At 43.7% G+C, this 24,948-nt stretch overlaps 1 protein-coding gene across 2 annotated transcripts in view; it reads left to right on the forward strand.

The window, feature by feature from the left end:
* slc4a11 (solute carrier family 4 member 11) overlaps positions 1–24,948 on the forward strand; it is a 170,873-nt gene that overhangs the window by 105,783 nt on the left and 40,142 nt on the right. For both annotated transcript variants that reach the window (XM_072577275.1, XM_072577265.1), the window contains exons 9-10: positions 7,652–7,736; positions 21,092–21,217. In XM_072577275.1, the coding sequence (XP_072433376.1) occupies positions 7,652–7,736; positions 21,092–21,217 (211 nt within the window). The remainder of the gene's footprint in view (positions 1–7,651; positions 7,737–21,091; positions 21,218–24,948) is intronic.

Below are 24,948 nucleotides of genomic sequence, written 5' to 3' on the forward strand. Positions count from 1 at the left end.
ATAATTACCAGGGTTGTCTCTACTCCCCTTCTTTAACAAGGGGACAACATTTGCTATCCTCCAGCCTTCGGTGACTTTTTTTAAAAAAAAGAGTTGGATGTTCCCATGTACCAGCTGCCCTTGTCCTCCTAAATGGTGGAAGGAACCTTTGGTGAGTTTCTACAGTGCATCATTGCTGTTGCACTGCACGTTTTGTAAGGTGAATTAGTGTCATAGAGCCCTAAAGGGGTGTACAGCATAGAAACCGATCCTTTAGACCAACTTGTCCATGCCAGCCAGATAGCCTAAATTAATTTAGTCCCATTTGCTAGTATTTGGCCCATCTCCCTCTTAAACCCTTCCTAATAATGTACCCATCCAGATGCCTTTTTAAATGCTATAATTGTACCAGGCTCCTCCACTTTCTCTGGCAGCTCATTCCATATACGCACCACCCTCTGTGTGGAAAAAGTTGCTCCTTAGATCCCTTTTTAAACCTTTATCCGCTCACCTTGCACCTATGCCCTTTAGTTTTGGACTTCCCTATCCTGGGAAAAGACCTCAACTATTCACGTTATTCAGGCCCTTTCATGATTTTATAAACTTCTGTAAGGTCACCCCTCAGGGAAAGCAGCCCCAGTCTATTCAGCCTGTGCCTATAGCTCAAACCCCTCCAATGCTGGCAACATCTTTGTAAATCTTTTCTGAACCCTTTAGAGTTTCACAGCATCTTTCCTATCACAGGGAGACCAGAATTGAACACAGTATTCCAAATGTTCTGAAGCTTTTAGATGGAGTGCAATTGAGCAGGCTGCTTTGTCCCAGATCAGTGTTGAACACCTTTGTTTTTAAATGGAGATTGCATCCACCCAGGAGAGTGGAGAGTATGCTAACACATTGTTGAGGGGCAGGAGTTGTGGAGTCGGGAGGTGAGTGACCTGCCTTTGGACTCCTTGCCCTTGCAATCGCAGCATTTATATATATTGTGGATTATCTTGTTGTTTGATTGTGTGCTGTGTCCCAGATGTGTGGATGTTTGAAGAGGATTGTGACCTTACAATTATATTAAAGAAGAAAAGAAAACAAACTTTGGCAAGACTTTTGGATGTTGCGAAAGTGCATCTTGAAGTAATTGCTTTCGAAAAGGTGCTGTGCAAATGTTCTACGGATGGCCAAGTATATCACAAGAGAGATGTTTGTTCAGAGGAACTCCGCACACTCTCAATTTTTTTAAAATGGTGTGCTATGTAGGTCAGACCAAAGGAGATACAGCAACATAAAATCAATCAGGTCCCCAAAGAAAGTAGAATTCTTCTGGCCAGATGCCAGAGCTAATTGAAAGCAGGTTCCAGATATCTGGTGCTCATGCCAGCTTTGATGTAAGGTGGGTATTTTGCACAGTATCCAAAGTTTAACCCCTTTTATTTTCTTTGAACGGGCACTGAAAATTCTTTATAGGTATTCTTTTCTTGAGCTCTGGTAATAACTGAATAAAGCTATTTCTGTCACCATTTGGTGTCTTATACTGTCATTTACTGTGCAATGCTAGTCTTGAGCATGGGCCTTTGTATGCAGTTTAATGTGAGATAATGCAAGGTCACCTACTTGGATGGCAGAATACAAAAGCAGCATTTTATTTAAGTGAGGAGAGATAGCAGAATACTAAAGTACAGAAGATTCAGGTTGACCTTATACAAGAATCTCATAAAAACAAAATTAGCGCACAAGTATTGGGAAGGCAAATCCAGTCTAGACACTTGGGCATAGCAGCCAGGATTAAAAAGTGCTGTGCTGTCACTGATGCTGTGTTTCAGTTGATATATTACATTAAATCAAATCCCTGTAACCCTACATTTCCCATGGCTAATCCACCTAATTTGCAAATCCCTGGACATAGTGGGCAATTTAGCATGGCCCATCCACCTAACCTGCACATCTTTTGACTGTGGGAGGAAACCAGAGCACCTGAAGGAAACCCAGGTGGACACGGGGAGAACATGCAAACTCCACACACAGGTGCATGAGAGTCGACCCCGGGCCCCTAGAACTGTAAGGCAGCAGTACTAACCACTGACGACCTTCCTGCGCAGCATAGGTAAGAGGGCTGCTGCCCATTGCACACAAGAATGCTCACGAATCAAGTTCTAAAGAAAGATTACACCCGAAATGTTGACTTCTCCACCACCTGATGCTGCTTGGCTTGCTGTGTTCTTCCAGCAAGTGGGCAAAAGTTTAGCATATGCAGTTTAATGTGAGATAATGCAAGGTCACCTACTTGGATGGCAGAATACAAAAGCAGCATTTTATTTCAGTGAGGAGAGATAGCAGAATACTAAAGTACAGAAGATTCAGGTTGACCTTATACAAGAAGCTCAAAAAACAAAATTAGCACACAAGTATTGGGGAGGCAAATACAATGATGATCTGTTTTACAAGTGAGAACAAAGATAGGGGGATGATGCTACAATTGTACAGGTCATAGGTAAGAGTATCACAGGTGTATTGTATACAGTTTGGCCTCTTGCTGAAGGAGGGATGTATTTGCATTGGAAGCAGTTCAGAGAAGATTCACCAGGCTGAATCCTGTGATAAGGATGGTCTCCTTTGAGTAAAGGTTGAGTAGATCGGGCCGACACTCATTGACATTTTGAAGAATGAGGGGGTGATGTTGTTAGGTTCTGAAGGGCTCGTCAAGGTAGATGCTGAGAGGATGTTCTCTCCAGTTTAGAGAACTGGGGACAGGGGTATTCCATTTAAACGTGAAAAAGTACAATTTCTCCAGAGTCTCGTTAGACTCCTTTTTGACTCACAAAGGGGTCCAGTGCATGGACCAGTGTAAACTGGAAGATAGTGAAGGTCACAATCAGATCAACAGTTATTTTATTGAATGGCAGAGCAGGTTTGATGGGCTGAATAGTCACCTTCTCCAATTTCCTATGATCTTTATAGTCTAATACAGATGATCTGTTCATTTATCGTTTGTGGTGGACTATTATGTATAAATTTGTTGCCATATTTCCTACATTTACAACAGTGATCATGTTGGCTGTAAAGATCTTTGCACTTGTGAAGTTGCTTTGTAAATGTGAGCTATATTGCTTGTAGAGCTTGCTCCATTACCCTACATCTTTTGCAGAATAGTGTGCTGTGTTGGTGCAGTTGCAACCCTTGCTGTACAGATCACTGGAAATGATAATGGCTAAACAATCCGGATAACATGAGTTCAGACCCCACCACGACAAGTTGGCAAACAATTGATTTTTTTTGCCAGGGAAGTGAGATGAGAAAAAAAAGGCATAAACTGGTATTATTGTAAAATCTTGACTCAGCTGATGACTTTGTTCAAGTGGATCAAAATTTAATGGCACTTGAAAAGAAGAATGGACAATCTTCAGTCTGCTGGCCAAAAATTCATTGCCTAATGAATACCATGAATTAATCCTTAGTTTTAGATGCTGTTTGTAGGGAATTGCTGGCACAGAATGGTTGTTTTCTCCCTGGAGTATTCTTAATGTGTTTCCGAGTAATTAATTGCATGGAATGCTCAGTGTGACAAAGTACGTTTATTAAATTTGGCTGCTATCCTCCAATATATCTTTTCTCAGAACACCAGCTTTAATGGCAAACTGCCCAGCATCTTCTGTTATGGCTGTGGTGCATGCCGTATTTGTTTAGACATAATTTCTTTGAACCAAAAAATATCAGATTGATTTGATCTTACAACTGACCATGCTTTGGACTCTGTCAGCATTACTGTACCCAATGCACCATAACATGTAGAACAGGGACGGCTTGGTGGTCAGCACTGCTGGTTCACCGGGTTCGATTGCAGCCTTGGGCAACTGTCTGTGTTGAGTTCTCCCTGTGTCTGCATGGGTTTCCTCTGGGTGCTCCAGATTTGTTCCACAGTCCAAAGATATGCAGATTAGGTGGATTGGCCTTGAGAATTTGCCTGTAGTGTCCAGGAAGAGAATAGGAGGGTGTGTTTGGTGGGATGCTCTTTGGAGAGTTGGTGTGGACTTCTTGGGCTAAATGGCCTGTTTCCACACTGTAGGAACTGTTTGAACAAGAAAGATCTATTGAAGAGAGATGTGCACTGTTATGGACCAGGCCAGACCCCCTCAAAACATTGAAAGAAAGTAGCCCAGGCCCTAACTTTGTTTTCAGAAGGTGTAATGTGGATATTCCAGGAGAAATAGCTGGTCAAACCACTTTAATTTTAAATTAAACAATTTATTTACAAGATTACCGGATGAAACACAAATGAAAGAGAAACAAATATCGAATAACTTACCCTCTGCAAAGACCCAACAGATTATCCCAACTTAATGCTGCTGTTCCCAATACTTGCAACACTCCCTATTAAACCCCCTTGACACAAAAGGTAAAATCATACACAGGCTCTTACAGGAGAGAAGTCAGAGAGAGAGGACCAACCTGGACGTGCTTCTTTGGGTCCAGCAGCTTTTTTTTCCACATTCCTCTTAAAACACAAACCAAACCAGAGAAAGCTGAGCTGGGAGAATTGGCCACTCCCCTTTCATTGAACAAGTGTTTGTTTTAAAACTTGAAAGCCTTCTGCATTAGGCAGTATCTCTTAGCTATAAACAAATTACCCTAAAACCCTTGAGTCTGTCTCCGCCCCTGTTCCTCCCATTTCCTCCCCACCCACCCCCCCCCCCCCCCCCCCCCTCACCACCAAGGACAGCACAACCTTATTAAAGGAGCAGTATCATCACAACACCAACTTTACCATGACATTGCTGCATCTGGCTGATTTTCAACTAACCTCCATCTTCCCTTTGTTAACCCCTCGATTGCTGTTGACTATGAACTGTCCTGTTTGTATGTGTTTTTACTGTGCTGTGGGAAGTTTACAAGGGGAAAATAAATCATGCCTTCCTGAAATTGGGGAGAACCAATATAATCGAGCTGCGGGATTTAAATTCCAACTCATCAGGTGAAAGTTTAAGAATGTGTTTCCAAGTAGTGTTGAATTGCTGCAAGGTTGTGTTCTATATATGTTGCTTCAATGGTGTTTTGTTTCTGGTTTTGGCTGTGTTACCTCCTACCATAGTAGGAGGAGCAGAACCAATGTTGTGAGAAAAAAGAGCAAAATGCAGACTGAACATATATTTGCTTGTGGCACAAAAACAGAAATTGGTAGAAATACTTATCAGCATCTGTGAAGAGATCGGAGAAAGTGAGGACCGCAGATGCTGGAGATCAGAGTCAAAAAGTGTTTTGCTGGAAACGCACAGCTGGTCAGGCAGCATCCAAGGAGCATGAAAATCAACGTTTTGGGCATAAGCCTTTCATCAGAAATGTGGTGGTGGGCCCGAGAAGGCTAAGCGATCAATAGGAGGCGGTATAGGGCTGGTGGAAAGGTAGCTTGGAAGGTGATAGGAAGATACAGGTGGGGAGTGAAGGTGGTAGGTTAGAGTAGAGGGTGGCCCGTCTCTTTGGGTACGTGGAACAACCCATCTTCTGCAGTTACACCAGCATCATTCCACACCTTTTTTCCTCTGCTACATTGACTGTATCAGCCCCACCTCATGCTTCCATGAGGAGGTTGAACAGTTCATCAACTTCACTAACAGCCACCACCTTCACCTCAAGTTCACCTGGACCTCTCCATTTCCAGTGACCAACTCAACGCAGACATCTATTTCAAATCCACAGACTCCTACAGTTAACTGGACTACATCCCTCACCCCCCCCCCCCCCCCCACCCCATAAAAACACTATCCCTTATTTCCAATTCCTCTGCCTCTGCCACATCTGCTCCCAGGAGGAGCAATTCCACCATTGAACATCACATTTTCCTCCCACTTCAAGGACCGCAATTTCTCCTCCCATGTGGTCAACAATGCCCTCCAGCATATCTCCTCCACTTCCTGCACCTCCGCCCTTGAACTCCACCCCTCCAATCGCAACAAGGACAGAACCCCCTGGTCCTCACCTTCCATCCCACCAATCTCTGGATACAATGCATCATCTTCCACCATTTCTGCCACCTACAGTCAGATCCCACCACCAGAGATATATTTCCCTCCCCACCCCTTTCAATATTCCGCAGAGAACATTCCCTCCACAACTCCCTCGTTAGGTCCACGGCCCACCCCGTTTCCCCCCCCCCAATCCCAACCTACCTTCCACTCCCAACCTACTTTCCTCTCCCGGCACCATCCCTTGCCACCGCATAAGGTGTAAAATCTGTGCCCACATCTTCCCCTCGCCTTCATCCAAGGCTCCAAAGGATCCTTCCACATCTGGCTGGGATTTTCCTGCACATCATCTACTGTGCCCACTGTTTTCGATGTGGTCTCCTCTACGTTGGGGAGACAGGATGCCAACTTGAGGAACGTTTCAGAGAACATCTCCGGGGCACACGCACTAAACAACCCCACCAATCCGTGGCCACCCACATCAACTCCCCCTTCCACTCCGGTAAGAAGGTGCAAGTCCTGGGACACCTCCACTGCCAAATCTAAGCCACCTGATGCCACCTCTTCCACCTTGGGACCCTCCAACCACATGGCATCAATGTTGATTCCACCAGTTTCTTCATCTCCCCTCCCTCACGGTGGCTCAGTACCAGGGACCTGGGTTCGATTCCAGCCTCCGGTGACTGTGTGGGGTTTGAACATTCTCCACATGTCTGTGTGGGTTCCTCCTACAATCCGAAGATATCCGGGTTAGGTGAGTTGGCCATGGGAAATTGCCTGTAGTGTTCAGTGATGTGTAGGTTAGGTCATTTAATCAAGGGTAAAATGTAGAGGAATAGGGTAGGGGAATGGACCTGGGTAGGTTACTTTTCAGAGGGTCAGTATGAACTTGTTGAGCTGAAGTGCCTGTATCCACACTGTCTGGTTTCTATTTTGATTTTATTTCTATTTCCTACCTCATCGTAGCTCCAACCCTCCAACCTAGTACTGCCCTCTTGACCTGTCTTACCTGTCCATTTTCCTTCCCACTTATCCGCTCCACCTTCCTCTGTGACCTATCATCATCAACTCCACCTTCATCTACCTATTGCCTTCCATGCTACCTCTGCTATTTATCTCTCTGCCCCCACATTCCTGATGAAGGGCTTATGCCCAAAACATTGACTGTACTGCTCTTTGGATGCAGCCTGACCTGCTGCGCTTTTGGGGTGCTATACGTTTTGACTCTGTGGAGAGAAAGCAGAGTTACCATTTCAAGTTCAGTGAGAATGCTTCAGAACTGTCTTAAGTGTCAAGGAAATTTGCTGTCCTTGCCGAGTCAGGCCTACATGTGATTCCAGACACACAGCAACATGGTTGATTCTTAACTGCTACCTGAAATAGTGGGGTGTTTGAAATTCCTGACGAAGGACTTCTGCCTGAAACAACATCAATGCTCCTGCTCCTCGGATGCTGCCTGACCTGTGCTTTTCCAGCACCACCCCCTCAACTCTGATCTCCAGCATCTGCAGTCCTCGCATTCTCTCTGCTCCCTGAAGTAGTCAGTTTGCTCCGTGCAAGGCCTGTTTCGGATGAGCACCAAATGTCAGCTTTGCCAGCAAGATCCACATTCAATGACTGAACAAATAGGGGACAAAATCTGGTGTCACGGTCAAATGTTTTTGGGAATAAGCTTGTGCTGGGTGATCAGTGTTCTAATGTAATATCTTTTCCTGACCGAACAGGCTTTTGACTTCCTACGCATAGGGAAGGGAATGATGGAAGACTTACGACGAAGGTTACCATTGTATCTATCAGACTATACTGATGGTGAGTAAACAGGTTTTCACAAGCCTCTTGACCATGGCCTTACTCGTGTTGATTGAGACTATGTTGCTCTGTCTTGGGAAACAAGTATAATGGCCACCAAGTGTATTTCCATACAAAAGGATTCGACCAGGTGACTGGTCACTTCATTTTAGTTATTTTTGGCTCATTTTGCAACCAGACAATACTGCCCTGAGATGTGTATGTATTTTGAACTGTTGGTCCCATTGTCCAGGAGGCTTGGAGAGAGAGGTTCTGAATACTTGGGGAGTGGGGCATGGGGAGAGAGAGAGAGAGAGAGAGAGACCCTCTGGTGGAGGAATTGTAGAGAGCAAGACTGGGCATCAAGAAGCACTTGGAATTCGGGGAAGGTGATTATGCAGGTTAGGTGAATTGGCCATGCTAAATTGCCCGTAGTGCTAGGTAAGGGGTAAATGTAGGGGTATGGGTGGGTTGCGTTTCGGTGGGTCGGTGTGGACTTGATGGGCCTGTTTCCACACTGTAATGTAATCTAGTAAACTCCTGGGGTGAGGTAGGAAAAACCCAATTAGTTTGTGTTGCTGTAATTTGTTGGTAATGGGGTATTATTTCAAATTACCTTTTGTGGCAGCTGACAGCTTGAAAAATGTTTGTCAATAGATGTTATTTAGCTTCCATCACTATACACCTTCCTAATGGCTCTGGCCCCTCTACGAATTACCCATCTGCAGCCATTCAGATCCCTGTTACTTTGCATTCTGCGTTATCAAGCCTTTGTTTTTCATTTGTTAATGTTTCCAACTTTGCTTTTTAAAAAAAAAAAGACATTTTTAAAACTTTCCATCTTGCACTCATCAGTAGACATGGTCCTTTTTCCTGCAGAAAACACATCCTCCATGAAATAATATTTACACGCTATGGCAGATTGAGTGACTCCCATTTGAGTCCAACTGATCATCCTCAATCTGCTTGTCAGTGTAATATTTAGCATTCTATGGATTGTTCAGTAAGTACTTTCCAATCACTGAATCACATGTAATCCTTAAATATGTTTTGAGTTCTGCTTGACAAACAGCTGAAGGAGCATGTTATTTGGAGTGAGCTACCAGTAACGTGGATGTATGCGCTACATACCTGACATGCACCAGCAATGGGGAGAAAGTGAGGACTGCAGATGCTGGAGATCAGAGCTGAGAATGTGTCGCTGGAAAAGCGCAGCAGGTCAGGCAGCATCTCAAGGAGCAGGAGAATCGACGTTTCGGGCATCAGCCCTTCTTCAGGAATCCTGAAGAAGGGCTGATGCCCGAAACGTCAGTTCTCCTGCCCCTTGGGATGCTGCCTGACCTGCTGCACTTTTCCAGCAACACATTCTCATGCACCAGCAATGAGCTTCCATACTGCTTCCTGTACTTTGAGATAGCTGTCTCTGCATGTACACAACCCGTCTAATCCCTTTTTGGAGAAGGGATACAGTATGCTCACCTGGTCTACCTAAGTGACTACAGACCCATAGGTTGACTTGTAACTGACCTCTGAAATAGCACAGCAAACCAGAGCTCAAGGGCAATTGGAGATGGGCAACAATCCTGATTTTTGTCAGCAACACCCACATCCCGTGGAAAAAATTTTAAAAATCCAAGGACTGTAGGGGAGTTGTTATCAATATTCTAGTCCATATTTATCCCTTCGTGGTTTCATTTGTGTGGGTCTGTAATATTGTGTTGAATTTAACAAAAGTGTGGGGTGACGAGTACTTCCGAAATGCATTCTCCATGGCAATGCCACAACCAATGAGAGTTGACCTAATCAGTCAGCAACATTTTCTCTCTCCGTATAAAACCATTGCTCTCTTTGAGGTTTGACAATTCTTGAGTCTGTCCTGATGAATGAGAGATGAAAAGCTCCAACTGGGTATCTTATTTCTTTTCAGTAAAACTCCAGTACTGTACTCCCAAGCAATTTATTTTAAACTTCATTAAAATAATTGGATGGAGAATTATGAGCTTGGGGGTAAGTAATTCCTTGATGTGTGCTCAGTGACTGCCCCAGGGGTATGGAAGCAATAAACTTATTGCGTTGTTACTCAGTGTGCTCACTTCCATAAACAAATAGAAATTACCTCATGAAATTTTCTTTATGCATTTGTCAATTCCATAACCCTTTTTTAAAAAAAATAAATGCGTCAGAAGGAAGTTATTTTCCTCATTGGATTTCCAGGTTCACAGGTTTCTTTGTTTATGGGTATTGTTTGATGTCAGCACAATTGCTAATCTATAGCCCCTAATCATGCACTCTCTTGGAGCTTTTGAGAATTTAATCTGATCTCTTCAAGTTGTTTGGCTGGGGTGAAAATCTTAAAACTCTCAGATTCTGAAGATTTATGTGAGAGTTTTTGGAATCCACATTATTGGAGTGATGTGATAGCTCTGGAAATGATGCAGGGGAGATTTACCAGGAAGTTGCCTGAGCTAGAGAGATTGGGGTGGTTGTTCTTTTTGAGCAGAGGAGATTGAGATGTATAAAATTGAGGGCATAGGTACGGTAGACAGGAGATGTTTCTTCTTGATCGAGGGGTCAGTTGACTAAGGGAAGGGGCAGGAGGTTTGATGGAGATATAAGGAAAAACCCTTTCATCCAGTGGATGGTGGGAATCTGGAACTCGCTGTCTGTAAGCGTGTTTGAGGCAAAAACTCTCATCGTACAAAGAAGTATTTCTAGGTGCCCTTGCAATGCCCAGGCCTTTGAGGCTGTGAGGTGTAAGTGAGGATTGCAGATGCTGGAGATCAGAGTCTAGATTAGAGTGGTGCTGGAAAAGCACAGCAGGTCAGGCAGCATCCGAGGAGCAGGAAAATCGACGTTTCGGGCAGGAGCCCTTCATCAGGAATGAGATCCTGATGAAGGGCTCCTGCCCGAAATGTCGATTTTCCTGCTCCTCAGATGCTGCCTGACCTGCTGTGCTTTTCCAGCACCACTCTAATCTTGACTTCAAGGCTATGAGCCACGTGCTGGAAAATGGGATTATGTGATTAGAATGGTTAGGTCATTGACCGAACATACGTAATCGTCCTTTTCTCTGTGCTGTAGACCTCTATGACTCTAAATATAGACTGGGGCATTGAGAATAACTTGCACTAACTTTTTTTTCTTTTCAATTTTCTTTATTCTTCCATGGGATGTCAGAGTGTCACTGACAAGGTAAGCGTCTGTTACCGATCCCTCAGTAAACTGTATAGCTTGCTGGGCCATTTTATAACTGTTCATAGCTGCAATTGCTTTAGCCCAACCAGGTAACATCCTGGTAAATCTCCTCTACAGCCTCTCTAGTTCGATCACATCCTTTCTATGATGTGAATTCCAGAACTGTGTATAATAGTCTTTACTAATTCTGAAGGTTTAGAAGATTTTGCTACAACTAAGCAAGTTGGAGGGAAAAAAAACAGATTAAATTCTCAAACCAGACGAGAGAGTTCCCATCAGGCCTAACACCATGTTATCCTTTTCAGAACAATGTTGAATCTAATGGAGTTATGATTGCAGTCTGCAAAATACTCCCCACTGATACTTTAACCACTTAGCCGTTGGCTTCATTACCTAAAATTAAGTCCTGCTGCTGTTTTTCCTATGTTACAACAGTAAGTAACACTTCAAACGTACTTCAGTCGTAAAGCACTTTAAGAGGTTTTAGCGAAGTATGTATTTGAGAATCTGCGAATACAAATCTGAATAAAGGAGTGCTACAGTGCATAGGGAGTTGAGATTTACTTATTAGTAAGGAGCAACAGCCTCAGGGACAGTGTATAGCGAGACACTTTTGGCCTGCTGGATTCCAGCCAGATATCTCAAAATGCAGGTAGCAGTCGTGATTTAAAGCAGAAGATAAAGCCTGGATAGTAACGTTTCCAGAGGTTTTTGGAGGAGGTGAGAAGTCCATGCACCATCAATTATTTGCAAAGCCAGGTATCCATTGTGTTGGCAACAACAATTAAGGTAACAGCATAATCTTAGACCATAAGGTATAGCAGCAGAATTAGACCATTCAGCCCACCGAGTCTACTCTGCAATTCGATCGTGGCTGATTTGTTTCTCAACCCCATTCTCCTGTCACCTCTCAGTAACCCTTGATTCCCTTCACAGTTAAGAACCTGTCTATCTCTGTCTTAGTGACACTTAATGACGAGGCCTCCATAGTCATCTCTGGCAATGAGTTTCACAGATTAGTCACCCTCTGGCTGAAGAAATTCTCCTCCTCCTCTCCATTCTAAAGCATCATCCCTTCACTCTCTGGCTGTACCCTGGGTCATTGTCTCTCTGACTGACTAGTGGAAGCACCTTCACTTCCATGATAACTTGAGTCATCACCTCTTATTTCGAAAAGTGTGGTAGTGGAAAAGCACAGCCGATCAGGCAGCATTTGACGAGGAAGAGAGTCGACGTTTGGAGCATAAGCTTTTCATCATTCCTGATGCTCCTCGGATGCTGCCTGGCTGGCTGTGCTTTTCCAGCGCCACACCCTTAGAGTCTGATCTCCAGCATCTGCAGTCCCCACTTCCTCCTCCTCGTCTCTCGTTGACTAAGTTTCTCTAATGCCTTTCATTTCGGGAAAATGCAACTCTGGTTTGATTCTTCTGAAAGCACCTTGACACTTCCATTGCCGTTTTGCCTGTCAATGGTCTGGTTAACTAGCAAACCTGGCAGCTATAAGAAAATGGCCCCCACATGAAAGCCCACAAATGTCTGAGCCCATAACACACTTTCTTAAAGTCAGCTGTAAACTTTATCCAGACTAATCCTTTCTACATGTAGTTGTTGAATTTATAATTTAGAAGTCAGAAGAGAGGTAGGCAGTGGCTGGCAGGTTTAAATCTGATGACGTTTAAATTGTATAATTTCCCTTTTCCCAAAATTGTGCCTGGATGGAACAGAAAAACCAAAAGACCCGTGGATGCTGAAAATCATAAACACAAATTGCTCGGAAATCAGCAGCTCTGGCAACATCAGTGAAGAGAAATCAGAGTTAATGTTTCAGCTCTGGTGACCCTTCTCCAGAACTGTTCATCCCTCGTTGGGATGGAAGTGAAATCTTTTTTAATGCTACGTCTTGCTTTCTACTTCTGATTCCCTGTCCTATCTCCACCCCAGAAATGCTTTCCAGTCAGCCGTTGCTATCATTTCTGTAAATTCACTAGTTGCATTTGCAGTAATTGTAGGTCTGTGGGCAACATACTTTTTGATAAAGAACCTCCTCAGCCACACTCCGTTTGCAGCCTTTGCTCTGACTTGTCACTTTTGGCGTTGTGTCCGTTGCTATGATGTTCTTCATTTCTATGACTCTGGTCTTATGTATCCCAACCACACTTCCTTAATTTATCATTTTCTTTTTTGTCTTAACTTAGTGACCAGCCTGACTCACTGAGACTTCTGATTTTTGTAAATATTTCTCCACATTCCCACTTCCTTCTCATCGATTAAACACAATTCTAACTTGCCTACTGGTTTATTTCATATTTCTCTTTTAAGGTTTCTCTCCGTAAAGTGCCTTGCAGTGTTTTTCTGCGTTCTCATTGTTAAGGTAAAGCAACGTTTTATTATGCCTTTTAACGTAATGAAACTTCCAGGTGATTCACAGGAATAGAGATATTAGGCCAGATAATAATAATCAGCTTGGTCAGAGACAATGTGTTAAATAATTTCCCGAAAGGTGGAAGACAATGAAGAGAGGGGTGGGGGAGGATGTTCCCAAACCTAGGGCCTAGGCAACGGAGGCTGTAGCCACAAATGGTGGAGCAACTTTTAAAATTGATAATGTTCAAATGGCCAGAATTGGAGAGCAGATATCTTGCGAGGCTGGCGATTAGACACGGTGGAGGTTGTGGGTGTGAAAACCAGGTTAAAAATTTTAAACTCTGCACATTGCTTGATCAGGAGCCAGTGTGACTTGGTGTGAGTTAAAAACAATAACTGCAGATGCTGAAAACCAAATACTGGATTAGTGGTGCTGGAAGAGCACAGCAGTTCAGGCAGCATTGGTGTGAGTTAAGACTTGTGAGCTTTTGGATAAGCTCAAGTTTACGGAAGGTAGAATGTGGATGACCAGGAATGAATTGGAATAAGCTGGCCTAGAAGTAGCAAAAGGTTTCGTCAGCAGAGAGCTGAGATAGGGCTGTAGTTAGGCAGTGTTCCAGAAGTAGTGATCTTAGTGATAAGCTCATCTTTGAAACAAAAATAGCACCAAGGTTGGGAACAGACCGTTGCCATGAAGAGGTAAGGAGTTGAGTTTGAGATGATGAATGGTTGCAGCCTTCCCAGTGTTGAATTGAAGAAAGTTTCTGCTCCTTCAGTATTGGAAGTGTGATTAGCATGCTGACTTAATGACAGTAAGAGAGCTGAAAGGTGCAGTTGGAACTGGATGTTGATATGAAAACCTTTAGGAGATGTAGATAGGAAATAGGAAAGATGAAGCACATCATGAAGAAACTATGCAGCAGCAAGAAGAGAAGCCATTGAAGATAGAGTAGAGTAATAAACATGGAACCTCAGAGGAAAGCTGCATGATATTGGGGAGAGCCTTTGGCCTGAAAAGCAAGTCCAAAAAGATGAAGAAAAGCTTACCATTGCTAATGTCACAGAATTTACTAAGTGCTGCTTTGCTGCTGTAGCATTGACCAAAACCACTTTGGAAGGATTCAAAACTGGAATTCTAGGAATGTGGGGATGGAGTAGGGTGGATTGAAGATGTGGTAGAAACTTATGTGAACACACCTGTTGGCAGGAGTTGGCCTTTTCGGGCGTGCTCCAGTATTCAATATGACCGTAGCTGACCTTGAAATTCAACTCCACTTTCCTGCCCACTGTCCACTTCTCTTGATAGGGTGGATAAAGATAAGCTATTTCCAATGGTTGGGGAAACATGCAGCATACTCAGAATAAAGGACAGACCGTTCAGAAGAGGTGCTAGGAGTCAGTGTATTACTGACTACAAGATGCTGCAGTGGAAAGCTTTCCTTGTATTGCCTCTATCATAGGCTTGGTGGCCAAATGGCCTCTTCCTGATCTTAGAGTCTGAAGCTCTTCTGCAAGTTAGCTTAAATCTGTTCTCATCGTTATCCACCCTTCAGTCTCTAGATGTTGCTTGGCTTTAGTTACTTGCAAACCACATATGATGTTGATGAACATGCCTGCTCTCTGGACTTACTATGCTCTAGCTGGTCTTTTTTTTAACCGAAGAATGGGACATGAAAACGTTTAGTTTGGCACCGGTGCAGGAGTTGCAGCTGCTATGCGCAATTATGTTGCTTTTATTTGGCCTGTCTGATTCGTCATCTTTTGATCACACTTTATGACTGCTCGCTGGGATTTAGTGTTCCTGGCAGAGGGATGTTTTGGGTTATCCCAAAATGCACACATCAAGTGAAACAAAAAAAGCTCTATTAAATGGAGCCTATTACCCTTTTTTGCACAAGATGTTCAGTTTGAAAATCATTTCTCTCTTGGGGGAACACACCTCCTGGACAGAGGCATGGCCGGTATCAGTTTGCTGTCTGAGAGATTTGTTGGTACTGAAGCATCAAATCGTGCCAGAAGCAAAATAAACATCTCGCACCCCACTCTGAGTTCAGAAAGGACAGATATATGTTTTTATTGTGTCTGTTTTTTGCTGCAGGATTCACTGCGTTACCTCTGAGCCCCATGCTGGATGTGAGCCCTGAGCTGTATTGACAATTTCTCAGTACAGCATTGCAAGGGAGGGCTGCATTGTAAGAGATGTTGGGGTTGGGACTGTTTCTGGAGAAGCACAACAGGTCAGGCAGCATCCGAGGAGCAGGAGAATTGATGTTTCAGGCATAAGCCCTTCATCGGGATTCTCGATGAAGGGCTTATGTCTGAAATGTTGATTCTGCTGCTTTTCGAATGCTGCCTGACCTGCTGTGCTTTTCCAGCAACACACTCTCGACTCTGATCTCCAGCATCTGCAGTCCTCACTTTCTCCTTGTAAGAGATGTTGGCGTCTGGTTCCTATTTTGTTGTCGGGGGGGCGGTTTGCTAGATGTTTACCTCCTAAAGGTATCTAAGGATCTTTAGATTTACAAAGCTGGCACTAATTTTCCTCCTCCTAATCTGAATCTTAGTCATGTTAAATGGGTGACCATTTGGAAGGGTTGGTGGTAGATTCTCATTCCTGCGTAACAAGAAATAGGTATTGTATAGTGAGATTGCACACTATAGTCAAGTAAAACTAGATATAGTTGCCACCAGGTAAGTAATACTACGTATCTGAAGTAGGTTCTTAGTCTAAATTACATACTTACAGATGACCAAGTCTATCTGCAGATTAACCTGGCTCCTTCCAGGAAGTTACAGGTATACCAGTGGGTGGGTCTCAATTGTTGGCAGCTGACCCTTTCGTGACAATCACCTTTTCACAGCAGAATGCACAGCGATGGCCAGAGAGTCAGGTAATGTTCTGTGGGCCTGGGTTTGAATCCCACCATTGAGTTCAATAGAAATCTGGTATTAAAGTCTAATGATAACCATGAAACCATTATCAATTGTCAGGGAAAATTCACTGATGTCCTTTAGGGAGGGAAAGTGTCATCCCTACCTGGTCTGGTCTAAATGTGAACCCAGAACCACAGTAATGTGGTTTTCTCTCTGGGCAATTAAGGATAGACAATAAATGTTAATCTTAGTTAGAGACAAAAAAAAGCTGTAGTGCAGCACAGTGGCTCAGTGGTTAGCACTGCTGCTTTACAGTGCCAGAAACCCAGGTTCAATTCCAGCGTTGGGTGACTGTGTCTGTGTGGAATTTGCACATTCTCCCCGTGTCTGCGTGGGTTTCCTCTGGGTGCTCCGGTTTCCTCCCACAATCCAAAGATGTGCAAGTCAGGTGAATTGACCATGCTAAATTGCCCATGGTGTTCAGGGATATGTTGGCTAGGTGCAGTAGTCAAGGCTAAATGTAGATAAATAGGGTAGGGTAATGGGTCTGGGTGTATTACTCTTCGGAGGGTCGGGCCTTGTTGGGCCAATTGGCCTGTTTCCATACTGTAGGGATTCTATGCTTGAATCCAAAGTAGTCAGACAGGAGGCTGGAAGAATATAGCAAGCCAGGCAGCATCAGGACGAGTCAAAATTTGGGTATAGCCCTTCTTCAGGACTAGGTATGGGGGTAGGAGGAGCTACAAATAAAGGTGGGATGGGGAGAATAGCAGAAGGTGAGGTAGTGATAGGTGGATACTGGTAGAGGATACAACCTTGTTCATCAATTGGAGGGCTGAATATGTCTGATAGTTGGAAGGAAAGGTTGGTAGGTGGAATGGAATGGAATGGAAGGGAAGGGGAAGGGGAGGGGGAGGGGGTGGGAAGGTTATTTGAAATTTGGGAACTCAATGTTAAGTCCTCCAGGCTGTAGGCTGCCCAGGTGGAAGATAAGGTAGTGGTCCTCCAATTTGCGGTCTGATTTACTGTGGCAATGGAGGAGGTTGAGGATGGACATGTCGGAGGGGGAGTGGGATAGGGAATTGAAATGGCTGGTCAGGCTGGCTGTTTTGGGCCTGGCTGAGATGCTTGGTGAAGTGGTCACCTGGTCTACATTGGAGAGACTCAATGTAGAGAAGACCATATTGGGAGCACCAGCTGCAGTAGACTGGGTTGGAGGAGATGCAGGTGAACCTCTACCTCACCTGGAAGGACTGTTTGGGGCCCTGGATGGTGGAGAGGGAAGTGGTGTACAGGCAGAAGTTACACCTTCACTTACAGGGAAGGTCCTGAGGGTGGGAGGGGGAAATGCTTGATGGGTTGTGTGGTGTGAACGAGGGAGTGGTGAAGAGAACGGTTCTTGCAGAAGGCTGAGAAGGACCCCACCAACCCCTTGAACATCTTTCTCCCCCCCCCCCCCCCCCCCCCGCCCAACACTCCAACCCTCCTGCTCCCGATACACTGTCATGACAGCCCTCTACCACACCACCTCGAGTAGCGTTCCACTGCTTTAAACCATCCCCTCTCCCACCCAAACTAATAAAGATAGTAACCCCCCTTATCCTCACTTTCCAACTCACTAGCCTCTGCATCCAACATCATCCTCAATCACATTCATCAATTTCAATTAGACCTCTCTCCCCAGAACATCATCCATTTCTCTCTCCTCCCTGCTTTCCACAAGGACTGTTCCCTTTGCCACTCCCTGGTTCATGCCATTCTCCCCACCAAACCCCCCAATACCCCTGGTACCTTCCTCTTTAATAGAGAAAGATGCAACATCTACCCAAACACCACTTCCCTTCCCTCACCCTCCTCGGTCCAGCGCCTCAAACGGTCCTTCTGGGTGAGACAGAGGTTCACCTGCATCTCCTCCAGCCTAGTCTACTGCATTCGGTGCTCCCAATGTGGTCTTCTCTACATTGGAGAGACCAAACGTAGACGAGGTGTCAGTTTCACTGAGCACCTTTGGGCCTGAAACGGTGAGCTTGCCCTCCCAGTCACTGCCCATTTCAATCCCCCCCACACACCATCACCCCCATCTCCGATGTGTCCATCCCCTGCTGCCTCTATATTGCACCTGTGAATCAAACTGTACATTGGAGGAGCAAGACTTTATCTTCCTCCTGGGCAATCTACAGCCCGAAGGACCTAACATTGAGTTCTCGAATTTCAAAAAACCTCCAGCTCCCTTTCCAGCCCCGCCCCCTCCCTTCCATTCCACCTTCCAACCCTTCCTTCCAACTACCAACTGGACTCAGCTCTCCCATTGTTCAACCAGGTCATAGCCACCTATCACTACCTCACCATTCCGCTACTTTCCCCACCCCACCTTTTATTTGTAACTCTCCCTAAGCGCGCGCGCACACACACACACACACACACACACACACACACACACACACACACACACACACCCCCATCCAGTCCTGAAGAAGGGCTATCCCTGAAACTTTGAGTTCCCCTCCTGATGCTGCCTGGCTTGCTGATTTCTTCCAATAAATGTTAATCTGGTCAATAATACCCACATCTTGTGAGCAAATAGGAAAAATGTCAGAAGTTACCTTAGACATGAGACCATTAAACCCAAGCTTTGTCTTCTGGACAAATGTCACCCCTCAACTAACACCAAAATCTGGATAACTGGCTACTGTCTCACCATTTGAGGGACCTTGTTTACCACCGATTAACTGCTTCGTTTATTGGTAGAAAGATGTGAGTGAACACCTAAAACATCAAGTGAATTTCTGCAGGACCTTTAGAGCACCTGAAGAGTGCTGCATGAATCAGAAGGTTTTTAGTTCTTCCTGTCGTAGCCCCCAGTTAATCTAGTTCTGCTGATCCTACTTACCATGAACAATGCTAATTTTTGGGACATCTATTCCAGACGTTTATGTAGCAATCACTGGTGTGTCCCAATCCATATGTTGGGATTCTCTCTCCTGAATGTCATTCAACAACATCCCTGAGCTCGGCGATGACTGATCTCACTTCTCATTATTTCCGTGACACCTCTTCCCAAAAGCGAGGAGAGACCCATGAACCTTGGCATAAATTCTGACGTAATAGGCTAGAATCTTCTGTTGCTTGGTATCCCGTGGTGGAATCCATGAGCTGAATTTTGTTTTACCTCTGCCTTCAACTCAATTTATTTGGCTCCAAGTTGCTGGGGATGTCAGCCGTCTATGACCATGAAATCACTTGCAAACCGAGGGAGACCTTTCATCCCACTTGAGTCCTTGCTATCTCTCTGTGTTGAGTAATCCAGAATTCCCCATAAATGCCCCATTCATATGCTGGAAGGACATAACCTGGTTGCATTTCCTAACCAAATGAGGTTTGGAGATTAAGGAAAAGGATTTACAATCAAATAAACCATAGAAAGATTAAATCAAATGGTGAGGTATAAAAAGCTAGGAAGTAAAATTTGGGAAAAGACTGCAGTTTTATTGGCTCCTTTATGAGCTGTAGAGATGGAGTAACAGAGAAGGAATAAAACCCTTCTCTTTTTTTAAAAGGTTTAATTCCAGCTTTCTCTTTTGGTAGAGAGTTTCATCTCAACATGTCTAGGTTTTGAGTTCTTATTTTTGGTGAGGCTGATGACAGATTGGAACAAGTTAGGCAGCAATTTGTTGCCATTCACAGAACATCATCTCACCTCAAATTGTTCGGTTATTCGGCACGAATAATGGTCTGCGCATCAAACTTATTTGTTATTGTCACAACAAATTCTCGACTAGTGTTGCTATGGCGAAAGTCATAAACATTACATGGAAATTAATATATCTCTAATCTTAATTAGATAACCAAACAACCTAGAAATTGTTTGTTTGTATTGTTAATGGTGGTAATAATGAAGGGACTAAATTAATTGTAACAACATTAAGTAAAAAGGTAAAAGATAAATCTGAAACCAGAGAAGCAGTGCTGGAAATTATTTGGTCTGTCAACGTTTGAAAAGAAATCCATTTATCTTTTTTTTAGAAAAGACACAGCTGCTGACTGATTCATTATGTTGAATCATTTCTGAATTTTTTTTTGTTCTAACAATGTCTGTTGCAAAAATAAACCTTAACTGGTACATTTATTTAAAATAATTTCCAAAGTTTATATTCTAACACATTTGCTTTGACTTTCTGATTTTTTTTTCTAAATTTGTTTTTGGATATCATTGACCTGAAGGTTTCAGATTGATTGCTAAGATATTCCGTCACCGGGCTGTCGGGACTTTGAGACTGGATGAGGCCATTTGACTATTTTCAACCTACTCCACTATTTAAAATATGGCTAATCTAGTTGTGATCTCAACTCTACTTTCCCTTCTGCCTTCCACAACTTTCGACTCCTGAATCTGTCACCTTGTTTACTCCAACCTCCCCCAAATTTGCTTTCTCTTCAGCTTTGGTATCATTTGAGGCGTAAAGTTAAGGAATTTGCTCCTGAAAATGCTGTGTACATATCCCTTTTTTTTAAAGATGTTCCTTGGTTACATGTTCCAGCATAACACAGTGCAACTTCTGTGGAAAAGCTTTTGCATGGTTGAATTTCAGAGAAAGCACCTTTTGGCATTTTTTACAAACTGAGAAGGTGCTATCTAAATACAAGTTGCTTATTCCCCTCATCCTTCTTCTGTACTGAGCCATGTGCCAAAGACAAAAATGATGTAGAGGTTTCTGTTGAGTTGTTCTCTAGACCTTTACCTATTGTTTTCTCATTTTGCTATTGAGAATTAGCTTGGACCTTGGGATTTACCAGTCCAGTAATGCTTAATATTTAACCACATTCAACCTTTCTGGAATGCTGTACCCTAATATAATTGAGTTTATGAGATGCTAGCATTATTTTAATGTGTCTTGTTTGGAAACACATCTGTTGAACTTTGCCCTTGTTTTCTTCTACCACAGGTATCATTGGTAAAAATAAATCTATTAGGAAGTATATCACCACCATCTTGTTTCTGTACTGCATCTGTTTACTGCCAACGATAGCTTTTGGTTCTCTGAATGCTGAGAATACCAGAGGGTCAATTGGTAAGATATTAAGTCTACATTTGTTCAGTATATTTTCTCAACCTCATCAGATGTACAGTTGGGGTTGGGCCATAGGAACAGAAGTTGGCCATTTAGGTAATCAAGCATGTGGTGCCACTCAATGAGAGAGCGTCCGATCTCTGCCCTAACTCCATGTATCAGATTTTGCCCAATATCCCTCAGTACTTTGGCTAATGAGAATTCATCAAGCTCCGTTTTAAAATTAACAATTGGCCCATCATCAGTTACCATTTCAAGAAGACTATTCCAAACTTCAAATGCTCCTTTGTTTGGACCAGTATTTCCTAATTTGATAAAACAAAGTGTGGAAATCTGAAGCAAAAACTGAAGTTGTTGAAGAAACTCATCAGATCTTTCAGCATCAGTGGAGAGAAAGCAGAGTTAGTGTTTCAAGTTCAGTGACCCTTCTGAGATGAGTTTTCTAATTTTGTTTCTTAATTTGACTCCTTGAAGGCCTGGCATTTTATTCTTTTGAGTAGGCCTAGATTCCAGACTAGCAGAAATAGATTTTACGAATTTATTCTTAAATCTTTCGCTCAATGCTTTTAAATGTTTTGACCAATCACTTCACAGCCTTCTAAATTCCAAGAACTTTTAATTTGTAAAATCTATCCTCTCCATTTAATGCTTGGAGTTCAGGTATCATTACCTTGATTCTACAGTAAGTTTCCTCTGACCCAAACATGGTATGTTGCCCTGAATTGCTGACAGTACTCCCAGGTTTTATTGAGCTGGAACTGGGTGAATTGTGATTTCTGCCCCATTGTATTCCAGGCCTGTAGGTATAAAAGACAGTATTCTGATAGCTTTTTAAATAATGTTTTAATAATCTGTGTATCTGGATCATCAATCATTCAGAAATTTAAAGTCAGAACGCAAAGTGTAAATAGTGCAGAGCTGTATCTATCGAGTCAGAGATGTACAGTATGGAAACAGACTCTTCGGTCCAACCTGTCCATGCCGACCAGATATCCCAACCTAATCTAGTCCCACCTGCCAGCACCTGGCCCATATCTCTCCAAACCCTTCCTATTCATATAACCATCCAGATGCCTCTTAAATGTTGGAATTGTACCAGCCTCCACCACTTCCTCTGGCAGCTCATTCCATGCACATACCACCCTCTGTGTGAAAAAGTTGCCCCTTAGATCTCTTTTATATCTTTTCCCTCTCACCCTAAACCTATGCCCTCTAGTTCTGGACTCCCCAACCTCAGGGTAAAAAACTTTGCCTATTTACCCTATCCATGTCCCTCATAATTTTGTAAACTTCTATAAGATCACCCCTCAGCCTCCTATGCTCCAGGGAAAACAGCCCCAGGCTGTTCAGCCTCTCCCTAAAGCTCACATCCTCCAACCCTGGCAACATCCAGTTGAAAGTTTTTGCAAGAATACCTGAAGCAAACATTGTCCACTGTCAAGCCTGTAAATTGAATGAAGAATTTCATAATTGGCAATATTCCCAAGTTTTAACGTCTGGGAGTGTTGGAGTTTAGAGTAGCAGAAGAATGAATGATAAGCATATATTTTACAAAGTCTTCCCAGGATATAGGATCAGTCCCTGCTATTGGTAGTTCTGTTTGGTTACCCACTGCACTTCTCAATGAGTTGGAATGGTGGCTCAGTGGTTAGCACTGTCACCTCAAATTGCCACGGACTTGGGTTTGATTCTACCCTTGGGTGACTGTGTGGAGTTTGCACATTCTCCTAGTATCTGTGTGGATTTTCTCCGGGTGGTCCGGTTTTCTCCCACAGTCCAAATATGAGCAGATTAGGTGGATTGACCATGTTAAATTGCCCATAGTGTCCAGGAATGTTAAGGCCAGGTGGATTAGCTGTGGGAAATTCAGGGTTACAGGGATAGGTAATAGGGTAAAGGGGTGGGTCTGGGTGGGATGCAGTTCAAATGATTGATGTGGACTTGACAGCTTGCTTCCATGCTGTAGAAATTCTATGATTCTATGAAGTGCCCAACAAAAGACTTATTTCATCACAACATTATGCCAGATGCCTATTTTAGACTACTGTCCATTTACATACACTGCTGTATTGACTGGCTGACCTTGCCTGGTTGTCAGCCTTTACTAGCACTTCCAGTTTTAGTTTATTTTCTTTCTTTATGGCATTGTTTCATTTGCCATTTCCATCCTGTGTTGACCTAGGCATGACCTTTTTCTTGTTTGTCTTTTACGTAATGTCAACAGTGACCGGACTTGAAGTTGTGGTTTCTGTCTGGCTGATGGAAGATGGAGGGAATGGCACCTCCTTTTAAGCCTTTACCTTGGTGCTCCTTGATTTGACAGACATATGTCACTTCACAAGAGCATAACAGTGCATGTGACCATAATGGGCGGTTAGGTTTCCATGGCAATGGATCTCTGATTCCCCCACAGAAGAAGAGGTTCGACCATTGGCTCTGTTCTGTCCTCAGTCCGACATATGAGCAGCAGAAATATTCAAAAAGGCAATAATCCTTGGTTGCAATCATTAACAAGACTAATATTTATTGCCAGTCACTTAATCTACTCTATGGTATTTGATGCTCACAGTGGGCTCTCCTCTACACTGGGGAGATGAAATGCAGACTGGGTGACCACTTTGGAGAACACCTATGTGCAGCCCATGAAAACAACCTTGAGCCCCCAGTGCTCCCTGGCCAGCATCTCTGTCTTGGGTTTGCTATAGCATTAGCTGGAAGAACAGCATCTCACTTTCCACTTGGCAACTGCAGCCTTCAGGACTCAAATTGAGTTCAATAAATTTAGGACCTAAATACTGCCTTCATGTCCTTTACCCATCCTATGCCCCCTTGTCATTATATGGACTACTTTCAGCACAGCCAACCCATTTCCACCTACTTGCACTCTCCATTGTTAGCTTTTCTTTCTGCCTGGTCGCCATTATCCAGCCCTTTGTCTGCCCAACGGCTATTCCTGGGCTCTATCTCCACCTGTTGTTCAGGCCTGAATTGTCTCCACATTCGATAATAGATCGAACTCTGGATTTAGATATTTGACTTTGTTGCTTTAATGGAACAGATCATGTTAAAATGCTGGATGTTATGCCAATCAGAAACGTAACTTGTTCCTTGCTGTGCTTCTGGGATCATTTAATAGGGCAGTGGTGCCCCTGCTTTGCCTGTATCTGCCAGTCCATCTGAGATTGGCAATCACTATGGGTTGCATCCCCATTTTGGAGCTTGGAGTTGCCATGCCACTAGCAGCTACAAGATCCAGGAGCAGTGGGCATATGAAGTATCTTTTTATGGGTTTTATTTTGACCAGTGGTGGTGACTTTAGGCTATAAACCCTGTCAGTGCCCCTGATCATCCCCAGATTAGGGCAGATCAAGACCACTCCCCCAAACCTGGCAGATGGATCACTCCACCTTTTTTTGCCATTTGAGAAGACTGCCTGTGTTTCCTACTGCCTCGTTCTTCCTCGCCTTGTCCATCCAACCCTGCCAGCTTCTGGGAAATCCGTTCATCATCATCATCAACTGCTTAAAGGGCTCAATTGGTGCTGGGGAGGGAAGGCTTGATGATGGATTGCCAAATCCCCACCCTTCCTCTTTTTGCCCATTCCTGCCACCTTCCCCATTAATTTTCAGCATAAAATAAAGAAAAAAAAACTCACATGTCAATGCAAAGCAAGCTGAAGTTGAAACCTCGATATAATCCCAAACTGTAAGTGCCTGTTTAACCCTGTTTGT

This window comes from Chiloscyllium punctatum, chromosome 1 (assembly GCF_047496795.1).
Source record: "Chiloscyllium punctatum isolate Juve2018m chromosome 1, sChiPun1.3, whole genome shotgun sequence".
In the NCBI taxonomy this organism is placed as follows: domain Eukaryota; kingdom Metazoa; phylum Chordata; class Chondrichthyes; order Orectolobiformes; family Hemiscylliidae; genus Chiloscyllium; species Chiloscyllium punctatum.